Source organism: Diadema antillarum, unplaced genomic scaffold (genome assembly GCF_040938485.1).
Source record: "Diadema antillarum isolate AM-2024a unplaced genomic scaffold, OU_Dant_1.0 seq00000333_RagTag, whole genome shotgun sequence".
Lineage (NCBI taxonomy): Eukaryota > Metazoa > Echinodermata > Echinoidea > Diadematoida > Diadematidae > Diadema > Diadema antillarum.
Genome location: NW_027271349.1, coordinates 876,167 through 891,019, shown reverse-complemented (window position 1 = coordinate 891,019; position 14,853 = coordinate 876,167). Strand labels below are relative to the sequence as shown.

Here is a 14,853-nt window from a genome sequence, read left to right as displayed (position 1 = left end):
TTGGAATTGTAGGTGGAAATTGGGTTCATAATTCAAGGTGAGAGAAATCAAGAATTTCTTATTTCTTTCTGTATACATCTGCATTGATAATTTGCTTCACTGATTTTCATTTCAGCACTTATTTCTGGCCATTTTAACAAGAAACCAGGGCAATGTTGCATTAAAAAAAGAATTCAGTCACATATACGTCAGAAAATTAAACACAATGCTGGTGTCAGCCAATCAGAATAGAGTATTCAGAGACTTATCTTTGATTTTCTGAATGTTTGATTTCAACTTTTATCCAACAGGACCCAAAAGCAGAGAAAGAAAAACAATCGAAGACTAATAGGAACGTTCCTCGAAATTCTGCCAAAACTCAAGGAATTATTATGAAAATGTCCTTTGACATTTTGTAATCATGAACAGGGGTGGATCCAGGAATTCTGTAAAGGAGGAGGGAGCAAAAAAAAACATTTCTGGTGCCACTTCCGGGTTTCATTGGCAGACAAGCAAAAAACCAAAACAAAACAAATATGTATATACATTTGTATATATGTGTATATATATATATATATATATATATATATATATATATATATATATATATATATATATATATATATATATACACACATAGGTATATGATCTTTTTATTTCTTTTGTTTTGACAAAAAAAAAATAAGAAGGGGTGCACCCCTGGATCCGCCACTGATGAAAGCGCTCCAAAATAACACGTACAGCTGTTATAGACTGACTTGAAGCAGAGGAGGATAATGAAGAAGCTTGAGCTTCCAGCCGTGACATCAAATATCTAGAGCCATGCCCACAATTTAGTTTGTCAAGGGTTTTTTTTTTTTTTTTTAGGGGGGGGGGTGGGGCTGGGGAGGCAAACATAAAATGCTGGAAACCTAGGGCCATGTTGAATAAAAGTTGAGATCAAACATAAGTTAGAAAATCAAACCTGTAAATATTTGAATGCTCCATGCTGATTGGCTGATAGGGTGGCTACCTGATTTATGTTTCATTTTCTGACTTATTCTTGATTGTATGCTTTTATGCAACAGGGTCCTGACAACTATTTTTCATATTTTGCTAAAACCAAAAATTTCCTGAAAAGAAAATAAAGGATCTATTATATTCAGTTAATTACAGCTTTGTATTTGAACATTTTGAAAGGGTGATTTAGTCAGAGTGCAGGAACCCATTCAGCATTTCTGCTTACTTTTGTTGACAACTCCCCCTCTGATAGAGCTAAAGTCAAGTACAATTAATGCACATTCGATGTTCATCCTTCCAGGATTGTCAGCCAACATTGTACGAAGTAAAATATCGAGCGTGAGATGTAGACACCAGAGCTACCAAGTCTCACGTATTCTGAGTGAGACTCAAGCATTTAGTGGTCGTCTCACGATCTCACGCATGCCACCCATTTTTCTCACGCATCGGGCAAAGTCTGCAATTTGGGCCCATAATAAGGAGCATAGCTCAAATTGAAGGTATATCTTCCTTTTGTCTTTCAAAATAACTAAAAAATAGTCATTTAAGTATGCGCCTGATCGCACCATTAAGAGCTAAAAATTGAAAAAGCTCCCTACCGTGGGAGGCCACGGGGGGGGGGGGGGGGGGGGCGAGGGGGGCGAGGGGGGCGAGGGGGGCGAGGGGGGGGGGACCCCTCCCACACCCTCGCTTGCGCGCACATTCGCTCGCCGAGATGCCGAGTCATGAAAATCTCACTCATAAAATTTGTTTGAACTTGGCATCCCTGAGACACTCTTTCATGAAAGTTGTCAGCTCTGATAAATTGTCATTTTCTGACAATCACCATAGTGACAGTCAGTGACTGGAGCTTCTCAGCCAATCAAAACCATGGATTTTACGAAATTGTCAGAGACTGACAACTTGTCAGGGTTGACAACTTTCATGAAACGTCGCCAAGTGGCCCCGAGTTTGAGAGGAATGCTTCATACGGAGTGCAGTTCAGAGTAACATCACGCCCTCTAGTGACATACTGATGTAACCTCAAGTTCCCATTCACTTGGCGCCATGATTTGTTTCCATACAGCCAATAAATGGATACCTGAAGAGAATCAACATCAATATAGATGTCACCGACCTCGTAATCACCGGTGATGGCTGCCTGTTATAGACATAAGTGGGAATATTTTGTTGTTGTTTTTTGTTGTTGTTGTAGTTGTTTTATTTGTTTGTTTGTTTTTTGTTCTCGTCGCTATTATGCAACCCCAACTGTAGCTAAACTTAGAATTCTACTCATAAAGCAACTAGGCTGACAGGCAACTACACAAATCTTTCATATTGTACTCTCACTTAATTGCGAGCCATAGGTATACCCCTGTTTATTCAGGAATATTAGTACACAAGTATTCAAGATTCATTGCTACCAGTTTTATACTGAACTCCGCTTCCCAGCTCATTCTCACACGCTGTAATCAATTGTTATATTTATCTCCATACCGAGTCATGTGGTATACTGCTTTGTATAAAAGTTATAATCTTACATATCGTGGCAACTTTCATATACTGCAAACATTACTAGTAATTGACAAATTATCACACACACACACACACACACACACACACACAAACACTGACATGCGCATCAACAAATGTATACAAGGTAACCCCCCCCACCACACACAGACACACACACACACACACACGCTAAGATACACTTAGACAAAATAACCATAACACATTAGGAGCGCCCTCAAACTGCGCGCCAATTCAGGAAACATGGTGCATGAATTCATTTTTAATCGGGTTAAAACTTTCAGTCCCGGACCATTTGAAAGCAAGTATGATAAAATAAAGTAATTTTTGAAGTGAGAGAGAAAAGTATGGTGAAATTTGAACAAAGTTGGATAAAAACTAGATAAATTATAAAATTGTGAAGTTTTGCTAATTTTCACAAAAACTCTTTAACAGCAAGTCAATATGAATATGCAAATGCATGAGTTGCTATGTCATTGGCTCCCAACTTGCCACATTGTTTGTAAATAAAATCTTGAAATTTCCTCTTTTCTGCTTTGTTTTGTTCAAATACAATATTATAACCCACTCTCAGATCCTAATGTCTCTAATTTTTCATTACTTTTGCTATTTCTGAAGTTATTCATCCAGGAGGAACATGTTATATACATTTGTAGCAGAATCAAAATTTTGTCATTTTTTTTTTGTACACTGTCAATGGAAAAATTGTGAGGTGATGACGTCACCAACTCATTCATTTGTACTTTGAGACTTACTTTTTCGAGGACGATTTTGCCAAAATTAGTGAATCTTTGAAATCCTGAGATTTCGGTCACATTTTTACGGTTGTGCTTGTACGCTTTTAATATTTCTTTTAAGATTATAACTTTCTTAATCTGATCCGGAATTTCCCTTTACGAATAGATGAGTGAATTATGACATTATGCACGTTTGTCTTTGTTTGTTTTCTTTTTTGTTTGTTTCATTCTCTATCTGAGAAGATGGCTGGATTGGGCGCATTCATCTGCACTAGCTGGTCTTCCATGGGGTACAGTTAGATGTGAGGTGGGTCTACATCACCGGGTTATGCACCCTTCTCTTTGCGATGAATAAATGGAGCAAGATCTTTTACGTGCAAGAGTTGTGACTCGCTCACACACGGGACCTCCATTTACCTCTTACAAGAAGGGATCAACGGTCTGGTTACATACAACATTACTTACTCATCAGTTAGACTCGGGAATCGAACCCGGAGCCTTCGGATTTGGATGCAGACGCGCTACCGACTGAGCCAAATCACCTTCCATGTTGCTCATAAAATGTCAGCCTAAAATTTGATGTTCCAAACGAACTTTCCCCAGTTCACTCTTAATGTGCTTTATATAGCCATTGCCTCCGGCGTACATCCTTTATTTCCGTCACGAGCAAAATTAATTGCGGTAGTGAGTCATCTCTGTATTCCTGATGAGACAAAAAAGAATGTTAATTAGACTTTTATAACATTATAATAAAACATCCGTGATTTTGAGGGATGTCGTTTTATGTCGGTCAAGAATATGTAATTGCTATGATATCACAACATCATGGTCATGATACCATAACATTATCATCAATAGTTTGCCTGCGTTTTCAAGTGCCAATATGAACAACCTGTGTACACTGTGGTTTTGATATTTATGATAACCGACACTCCAATCACAGATCCAACTTTCCAATTATGCAGTTTCTGTAGTTGCCATTTAATTGCGAAGTAGAGTAAAAGAAGATTATCGTTGATGAGTATAGGCTAATGCTAAACAAGAAAAAAAAAATGCCAACGATATATATATATATTTTTTTTTGTCTGCGGGTCAATGGGATACTCACTCAGTATGATGTTTTAACGTACTCGCCCCGAGAAGTTGATTTGTACAGCTAGGTTGTTCACAATATCACTGTTATCTAAATAGATTTGAAATTTTCTTAATTCAGGTTTGTTTTTAATGGAGCTAGTGCATTTCTGTTCGTGTCATTACATTTTTCTCGAAAAAGTTAACTTCAACATTATTTGGAATCACACTCAAAGGAAAGAACCGATCGTTTATCAAAGTAAGTTCAGTTTGTACACTCTGAAACATTGCGAGCGTTATATCATGAACCTGACAGGGACTTATTAAACATAATACGAAATATAAGATACTTTATAAAGTAAGCCGGTAGAATGGATCTGCTATTCTGAAATACATAATGTATTATTATTATTATTCTCTCGGAACACGCAGCCCCAGCCTCAATCTATAGACACTGATGACTATATACAAACGGAAAATGTGATACAATTGGTTACAAAAACGGAAGGGATGGTACATTTACACTCAATAAAGACAATACAACACACACACACATATAAACAAATATCACAAACTCACTAAACCCTCGAGGGGCTGGATGGGGCGTTACTAATTCGAGGGACTGCTCTGAAACGTACTCCCTCTCCTCCTCCCTCTTCCCCCTACCCCCCCCCCCCCCATCCCTCACCCCCAGTACAAACTTCCCACTGTGCCTGCATACTCCCAGTCTGGTGATATATCTTGCTATAAAGGATATGCGACCTCTGGTCAAGCTCTTCATACGTAGTCTCGTTTCGTCATTACTTTCACATCCTAGTGTGTCTCACTGAATGACAGCTCTTAACGAGATATCGGTCAAGAGGTTGTCTTGTTGCCGCTTCGAACAAAGTGTCACGCGCTCTTCAGATTCCCCTTACTTGAACATCTATATATAATGTATCTGTGTGCGTATGTCAACTTATGTAATATGCACATTTATCTGTATATGTGTATATATATATATATATATATATATATATATATATATATATATATATATAGTAAGACTATATAGGCCTATACATATATGATTATATATATATATATATATATATATATATATATATATATATATATATATATATATAATGTTGTATGTGCATTTCTGTGTGTATAATTCGAACGTGTAATATTGCAGTGCTGAGAGAGGGGAATATATATTTCTTTTTCTGTAAATATCTATTCTGTGTTACGTTTGCTGAAAAAAAAATGAAATAAATAAAATGGAAAGATATTAAATGAAATATGCAGTTCATTTTCTGAAATGAACAAACCTAAACGAAATAAGACGTTTTTCTTTTCATCCTTTATTTAGCAAAAGCAGTATGGACATACACAGATAGCTTTTCTGCGATCTCTGACAGTTGAAATTCACAATACACATAGTACTGATTTATCACTTGAAATAAATAACATGCACAAGCAAAGCATACTGATCTTTTGGTCATTCTTTTCTGCTCATTACATTCGGACATTTAGGCATTTCTGAATATTTCTTCTGCTTTTAAGCTTAATACTCAAAGTTTAAATGACCACATCTATACACGTCTATTTACAATAATATCTCTCTGTACATTATGATACATCGCAGTCTCTTTTGTTTAGACAGAAAACTGGAATATATAAAATATTGCGTTGTCTGACAGCAAGAAAGTTTAGTGACAATGAATCTTTCGTCATTCCATTCTTCATGAACCCTTTTATAGCGATCAACCATCACAACATGACATGGCAGTGTAGTTTGTTGGCAAGAGCAAGACGAAGATTGCTGTCACTAGGAACATATTCTAGAAACTCTAGAAACTACAAACTCTATTGCATACACTCATCGTATCACATGAAAATCACGATCATGTCTTCATTTGATTATTACAAGTATACTACTCTACGAACACGACGGAGGTATGCATCTATACTACACATTACTAGAAATTTTAAAGAGCACTAAGTTCACCACTTTAGATATCTGGGAAGCAAAATGTTGTTTCTCTCTATATCTTTCCCGACAAATAAACATAACAGCAAAAACAAACAAACAAACAAACAAACAAACAAACAAACAAACAAACAAACAAACAAACTTCAAAATAATAAAAATAAAAGGTTACTTCGCTACATCACTTAATTTTGAGGGTGATACTTGAGAGAAAATGATGGTGCTTCCTGTACACAAGTTAGGAGGCAACGATTCACAGACCTCGCGATCACAAGCAATTCAAAATATCACCATTTCCTTTTAGTGAATTAACTCAATTGTTCAGCTACTGCTAAATTATCGGAGCTTGGATTAGATACAAGTACTAGTACATGGTTACATTGTTAAATAATGTATATGTTGGACAAAACATGACTTAAATTCCTCAAAATACTGTCTATGTTACATCAACTTGCTCACAAGAGCATACAAGAAGTGCAAGATTTACCATCAGGATAAAGACAAATACAATGCAAAAGTTTTCAATCCCACAACAAAAATGAAATAAAATTCGTTCTCGTTTGAAATGGATGTAAAATACCTCTGTAGAAATCCTTTTCCAGACATATCAGAGTCATAATATGTGACGTATATAACGTCATCGACACTCTCGCCAAACAGATGTCGTGCTTCATACATGCCTTATACAACGAAGACTACTACAAGCACGCAAGACATTTGAACATAGCCATAATTCGACATGTTTATCTTTTATATGGATCCGACAACCATGTTACCGTTGTACACAAATCAATCTACTTTCAGGGTCATCTATCTGTAAAGTTAAATATGTCTGGGCCATAGACATAATCTCTCTTTGAGAAAAAAAAAAGTTTTACAACTCTATGTCAAAGCGAAGTTTATTACAAGCATAAAAGGCTGATGTGTATGCAAATACAGTCATTATTATCTATCACCATTTTATATGATTAGAAAGTATTTTCTGTCACTGGACTGGTATGTCATCAGTATCAAGCCAAACGTCCATTGTCGTTTAATCGATGGCTCAGTCTTTTTCCCATCGTTCAAAGCAGCGTCATGAAGAAGAGAGATGTAAATAGATCAGCCCTCAAAAATGTATCTGGAGTTCATAACTTTCACTATCTCTTTCGATGCATTCAATTTGAGTTCTCGTCATCAAAACCTGACAATGGCTCATTCTGGCGTGACTTCCGGGTAGAGTTTAAACGGCATACAGAAGGGGCCATGACAGTTACGATGAGACTGGGCTCAACATGAACACTCCAAAGAAGGAGTTTTCTGGCAGCGTGTTGATCCTCAGTTGTGTGTTCTTCACATTAACCTCGAGGGTATCACCAGCATCTAGCCTGAAGACTCCGCCATGGTACTTGGTGGAGAACCGCCCGAAAGGAACCACGCTTCGCATCAGGTGCTCGCCATTCAACTTCGTGCTGAAAGTCTGTAACAACCGAAAAGAAAGGACAATGACGTTTTAATGGAAGATCAAAAGAAAAACTATCAAATCATCTGACACCAAGTTAGCGTTGTTTGTTTGTTGTTGTGTTTCGACATGTATCTCACGACGGAGCGATTTATTTTGGCACTTAAAGAGTTCACGCAAAGATACAGGCATGATTCTTAATTTTCTTCATAATGCTTACAAACATAAGCCTAACTTTAATATTGTCAATGATGAGTATTTGAAAAGCAGTCTTTAATTCAATTAGAATACCATACGACAAAATGTCACTATGCTGTTAATAAAACTTGATATAAAGTCTACTCACCATGGGTGAAACATTGTCGTTTCTGTCTGTCTCCTGGGCAGTATCTGGACTGTCGCTAAAGTAGATTTGGCTGTAGACGTAATACAAGCCGGGTTTTTGGATTGTCAGTACTCCTCTGCTCTGACTGAATTCAACGTTTTGGCTGGCTTTTTCTTTCCAGATCAGGAGGCGACCTGTGAATGGGTGAAAGAAGTCGAGATCGATAATCAAAGGGGGAACATTTGCAATACCGGTACGCAGCTAGGTAGAATACTAGATAGGTGAAAGTATGGATACGAATGTACCAGGTTATACGATGATAAACAGAAAGTGGTATATTCAAAGTAATTACAATACACTACTTCGGCTCCTTTGAAAGAAAGATGCAAATTTGGGCAGGTTTTGCATTGCATTGAAAGCGGCCCTCGTGACATTGGTGGAAACATGTTTAACAGGGAAGAGAGGATGAGAGAGAAGAAAAGAAGTAAGCCATACAGACTATACCAATAGTTGCACTAGAAGAAGTAATAACGAAAGTTATCATCACAGCTGAAAAGATTTTAAAAGTTGGAAGAGGATAAAGAGAGGGAGCGTGATCAAACTTACCTAGCAAATCGTCGTCACTCATTCTTTCTTGTTGGTCGAAGCCAACCAAGTGGGCGTAGGCTTGGCATCCCTCGGGCGCCATGGTAGGAGGAGTCAATGTCGAGAGACTGCTAGACTCATCTTCAGTCATCTAAACAAAAATAAAACCAAAGAAACAGGTGCGCACACAATGTTAATTAATGTTGAATGTTGGATGTGAAGTATTGAATAATAATTTGATTACGTTTCCCGAAACAGGGAAATTATTCCACAAAAAAAAGAAGAAAAAGAAAACAAAAGTATTAGTCTTGATGCTTCACTAACACTGAAGGAATTTGATGCCAATGTTTGGAACCTGTGCCTGACTGCACGAAGTATACAATCGATTGCCTGCTCAGTCTGCTTACTGCATGGTCACCTTGGAGTTTTGGTAAAAATCCCCCAAAAGTTGTACCCATGTTGCAATCTCTGTATACATTTGTCTCCCTGGCGTGATTTACGCACATCTCACAACAAAGAGGTTTGGGTGGGTACAATGCCTCGGCATCCGGGCATAATCTCTATTCAACGTGGTCACGCTCGAGCGCATAAGTACAATGACCATCCCCCTTAAAGAAACCGAAAATCTATTTTCACATGCAAGCAGACACTGTAGATTGGGTGATGCTATTTGAAGAGAGTTAATCTATTTTGAGAATTGGCTTTATAACTTTGTGCTTCCAATGCACAATCTGCGTCAATTCCTGAGAACAATAGATACACATTTTCCTGTTATCACTTAGTATGGGGAATTGTTGGAAGACCTCAGTTGTCCATTATCTTCTTAAAAAAACACACACACTCCAAAATGTGATTCTATTATACCGTCAGCATTGATAATGCTACGATGTGTTTATCATCATATAATAGTCATTGGATATTTTTAATTCAATTCTCTTTACTTTCCTAACCCGTCACTAAACTCGGATGGCTTTGTACAAAGAGCCACAGCCTAGCCTCGTTGCTCGTCATTCACTCCCCCTTTTTTTCTTAGCGTTCCGTCTATTGCCGAATATAATATACGTCATAATGAAATACTCGTTTGTTTATGATTTTCTCTACAAACGTTGGATATTTAGACATAAAAAAACAACCACTGAGTTGGCAATAAATGACCCACCTGTGCGGAGTCTCCTTCCGTGTTCGGCTCCGTTCTGCCCTCCTCGTTGGCTGATGGGGCTGGCTTGTGGAAGAGTGCACCGTGGCCGTGAAACGTTGAGTAGAAGTTGAGGAGCGACAGACTCAGAGCCATGATGGAGAGGACGAAGCACACACCGATGATGCATGCTGTCATGTTACACGGAGATGCTGACTGGATGATCTTTGCGCGTTTGCTCAGACTACGCGAAAGTTGCCTCCTGACACTCAACTGGCGGGTTGGGCGCGGAGCGTTGAAATATTGATGACTGTGGGTCTGGGGAGGATGGGGGATGCTGTGTAAAAGATGTGTGTTACTGTGAGAAAGGTTTGGCTTTGATTCGTCGAAGATGGTTACAGCCGTTGAAGAAGCCATTTTACCTTTGTTTTCAAGTTCTGATATGGTTGGTAAACTGATTAGTTGAGTACGTTAAAACGAAGGAGCTTTATCTCTTTCACTCGGTGGTATTTGTGTGATGGTAATAGTTGAAGTGTCCTGTCAACGGAACGATAGTAGAACAGGTCTGGGATATAAATAATCCCCCTGTCTTTCGTCGATAGCGATTATGTGTAGATGTCCACTCCAATCGCAAACAAGCAGCTCTCCATGAACACAGGTACCACGCTTATGGAAATCCCAGTGCTCACAGCTCTATGATTGCGAAAGATATGTTTAACCAATATCTTAGGCAATGGGGAATACCAGATAGTTAAAACACGAGGAATGTCACAAGGCGTTGTGCATAATCTGTTCAAACTCCGTAGCACAATGTAAACGTTGATCAAATTCAGCAAATCGCTAAACAGTGAAAAGAAAGAGCAGTTACCACGACGATATGGAAGAAATAGTCGTTACTGTTGTCAGGATTGTGAAGTCGAAATAAACTGTAAGAAGCAGTTGATACGTTTTTCCTCAAAGTTCTCTGAGTTAAAAGAGAGTGTTTCTTCTTGTCTTCCCAGCTTTTAGACTGACCTAACACTGCAGACCATACCAGTATTTATACTCAGTAACCGAGTGTGGTTTTCCCCACTTCAGAGTTCAATCTTCAGTGCGGAAAAATGCCTGCCCAGTACTAGTACAGGCATACAGGCACAGTTGAAAAGGGAATTCCCCACACGCGGCTCGATCTACTGTATACCACAGGAATCAATGACGCACGTCACAGCTGTAGTCTCGCGTTCCCAGGTTCTCTTACTTTGTCTCCGCCCACTTTTTTATCTATATGTTGTATACGTACGGGGGGGGGGGGGTGGTGGTCATCAGGCGTTTTGTCAAACATTTTTATTTTCCATCAGATGTAAGGATTTCAGTAACTTCAAAAAGTTTTTCAGGAAAAAAAGATACAGGACAAACCGCTTGATGAAATGGCCCGCCCCTTGTGTCAAACGCGCTTGAATGTAGCATAGGTACTAGTACCTTAATTGTTAGTTATGGCCCTGCTTTATTCAAAAGCTTTAATATGACCCTCAGAAGATTGGCCATTTATTATTTTTTTTATTATGTTATGATAATGCTTCAAATTATAACTTTTGAATACCAATTTCAAATTGTTCTTTTATTGTATTTTCACTTGAATGGTCAAAGAAATTGATGATATATCACTATACGGACAATGCTGGGGGAAATATGAAAAGTTTCTTGAATCATGCCTCATGATAGGGCCTACATTATATGATTTACTTAGAAGCATCCAGTGAATGTAAAAGAAATGGGTATTATTCTTTCATTGTTGGATATTTCAAGTTATTAATTCCATGAAATATAATTGAAAACGGCCTTGTCAATCTCTTATCTTACTTTGATATTTCCTGTTCAAATCGCAGAGATCACCATACTCGACAGAGTTTCGTTTAGATATTCTATATTTGGAATCCGGAAGGAAGCGATTGGAAACGCGCGAGGACATAAGACTGAACTGACCGTCGATGGTCACTCAGCCTCTCTCCAGCCAATCACTGCTCAGATACCACAATGACGAGTTTTACGTCACTGCTTTGTCGTTTCACATGAAGGCGTAAAGCACGCATTGAAAGAGCACGTAAATCATTTATCTCCTTGCACAAATCGGCTACTTGTTTCAAGTTTTAGAGAGACAGGGGCGGGATCCAGGAATTCTGTAAAGGACGCCTTTATAACATAAAAGGGGGAACACGCCTCCCCCATTTTTTCTTTTTAGTTCTTTTGTTTAAAAAAAAAATAAAGAGGGGGCGCGCTCCCCTCTGGATCCACCACTGGAAAGACAGACACACAGATTGACAGACAGACAGACAGACAGACAGAGGGAGGTAAAGAGATTGAAGAAACACACATACACATACACACACACACACACACACACACACACACACATACACATCATGTTTTATACAAATAGAAGGAAGTGGGACAGAAAAGGAGAAATTACTCTTACATGATGTAAACCCATTCGTGAATCCCTCTTTATCTGTATGATAGTGTCCCTATTAGGGTTTGTAGAATGAGACAAAATTACAAAGAATTCATCCCTTTCTGTCAGCTAAATTTAGCCCCAGGAATTTTTCCCAGAGCAATTTGGCATCAGGTCAAAATCCTGCTAAAAAGAAGCTAGTCATGTGCATGTGTAATTTCTTCTTTTTCTTTTCATCTTCTTCTTCTTCTCCTCCTCCTCCTCCTCCTCCTCCTACGATCTCCTTTCCTTCCAAGATTATTCTGTTTCCCCTGCTTGTTCTCTTTGTTCCTTCTTATTTCTCTTATATATTTCCTTTGAGGGGAATTTTTAAGCTCGGTTTAGTCTCGCACGTCGAACATCACCGCAGTTTAATTGAACACTGTATTATTCTATGGACGACTCTGAAATTCACAAGTGATAATTTTGTGACTATGAGATATCAGTTTTACGACTAAACATGAAAGATCATGTTAACGATAGTGATGAAACTGATGATGATGATGATAGTGATGATGATGATGATGATGATAGTGATAATAACAATAATAATAATAATAATAATAATGATAAGAAGAGTAATGATGATGATAATGATAATAATTATAATAAAAATAATCATAATGATAATAGATTAGCACTAATACAATAACGAGGCTAATACAGATAAAAATGAAAAGGCAGCAATTGTTATAGCAGCAGTGCTTATAACAATGAAAATCAGGACAAGACGAAAAGAAGAAAGAAAGATGTTCAATTCTTTGTATAATTTAATCTTTTACATTAAAAAAAAAAGATTTGAGCATAGCAAATATTTACACTGCAAAAAGTCCGGTGTTAAATAGTGAACACCGAGCTGGAGTTAAATTTTCGGCGCTCATTTATGGTGTTAAATTAACACCTACGGGTGTCATTTCCAAATTTTAAACTGTTTTTTTTTTTTAAAGAGTTTCTTAGTAACTGCACTTCTTGTTGATTTTTAATTTAAACAAGACGATCAAGAATTGTACATTAAAATACTAGATTTTTGAAAAAATGTGAAAATAAATTTACACCACAGTAACACCAGCTGGTGTGGTCTCTTATTGAAGCTGGACGGGTGTTAAACCATTGATATTAACACCAACAAATATCAAATCAACACCATGTGGTGTCATTTTTGAATTAACACCAGTACAGTGTCAAAATAACACCAGGTACAGTGTCAAATTAACACCACGAAGTGTCAGGGGAACACTTATCAACACCATCACAGTGCATTTTTAACACCTGTGGGTGTGGTCCTCTATTGAAGTTTGATCGGTGTTAGATTTAGCACCCGTGGTGTTAAATCTAACACCGATGTTTTTACAGTGTACAGATGTCTTTTTTATTTCAAATTGACTTTGAGATGATCATTTATTGCTGTAACTTCCGGTATGTATATATCTTTCTATGGCGGGAACAGAATTGTTCAGATCTCGTATTGATTTTTTCCACATGCTCAATGTGCTTTGGTCTTGAATTCAGCGCAAACTGAAGACGAGTCTGGTTCGATTAAACAACTCTTCAAAGAGTTTTGAAAATCTAATTAACCAAGTTAATGGAGCCATCAGTTCGATCTGGTTTGAGAATCTGCTGCGGGAAAAAAATATACACAGAGCGACCAACATCCTGCAGAAAAGCAAACAAAATTTATTTAAGTGATTGCATGCGAAACCACATGAATACAAAGATGACGTGTGGACAGATGAGGCCTTTGTTGGCAACATGGGTCATAACATACCGGTATAGCGGTGGCCCGGTGGCCCTGGACTACTAAAACTTGAATATCGGGCCACCAAACTTCCATATAAGGAAATCTTTTGGTTGCCCGATTGGGCCGCTAATATTCGAAATGATTCATATATATATATATATATATATATATATATACACATAATTGAAATAAAGAAAGGGAAAACTGACCAGAAACAAATGATAAATAGTGAAAACTTTGAGCAAAGAAAATGGGTTTTATATGTTAATACACAGGACTACTTATTTGCGACACAAAATGTATAGCCTCGTGTGTAAGCAATGAAAACAAAAATGACTATCTAAATTTGTAGTGTAACCAGATCTGCGCTCTACTCAGATATTTGTTTTTGTCTTCAGAAAAGCCCCTCGTATCCGTATAGTGTGTGACTCATGCTCGGCCATGCTGACCACAGATCCATGGACTTTGTCTTTTACAAACTCGTAACGTTAATTCATTCTTGATATAGGTATTAATTCTCAGCCTGTCAAGGTGCTGCTGAATGGCTGTTTACGAATTTTGCTCGCACGAACCGCAAGCTGATGTCAATAAATCGATGTCCACTCCATTGAGAACCAAAGAATAAAAATGTCACGCAAGAATACACATTCATATACATCACTGTATTGTACGACAAACTTAACAAACTACAGAATCGTATAAGGAAGCTCAGTGTACGTCACAGCCGGTCTATTGTCCTATTACTTGAGCGCACTCGCGCGCTTTCGCTTTACTTTACAACGTTCTGCATCCTTTGGATAATTTGTTTAACTGGGTTTTTCTTAATAGGCCAGGATCCACGCATCTTTAGTCGTGCTAAAAATAAAACCGAAAGTTGCTGCATATAAAT

The 14,853-nt window shown here is 37.8% G+C and overlaps 1 protein-coding gene across 1 annotated transcript; it reads right to left on the bottom strand.

Moving 5' to 3' along the window:
• Window positions 1-6,389: 6,389 nt before the first annotated feature.
• Window positions 6,390-10,751, bottom strand: LOC139730762 (uncharacterized). Its single transcript, XM_071641624.1, has 4 exons — window positions 9,784-10,751; window positions 8,646-8,775; window positions 8,061-8,233; window positions 6,390-7,732 (listed from the first exon to the last, which is right to left on the bottom strand). The coding sequence occupies exons 1-4, from the start codon at window positions 10,174-10,176 to the stop codon at window positions 7,526-7,528; spliced, it is 903 nt and encodes a 300-aa protein (XP_071497725.1). The 5' UTR covers window positions 10,177-10,751; the 3' UTR covers window positions 6,390-7,525.
• Between the last annotated feature and the right edge of the window lie 4,102 nt (window positions 10,752-14,853).

What these genes read in the sequence shown, in the direction of transcription:
- LOC139730762 (XM_071641624.1), bottom strand. Translation starts at nt 10,176, where the DNA reads ATGGCTTCTTCAACGGCTGTAACCATCTTCGACGAATCAAAGCCAAAC. An exon ending in CGGAAGGAGACTCCGCACAG is followed by an intron (nt 8,776 to 9,783) that starts GTGGGTCATTTA and finishes ATTTTTGTTTAG; the next exon opens with ATGACTGAAGATGAGTCTAG. An exon ending in ACGACAATGTTTCACCCATG is followed by an intron (nt 7,733 to 8,060) that starts GTGAGTAGACTT and finishes CGGTTGTTACAG; the next exon opens with ACTTTCAGCACGAAGTTGAA.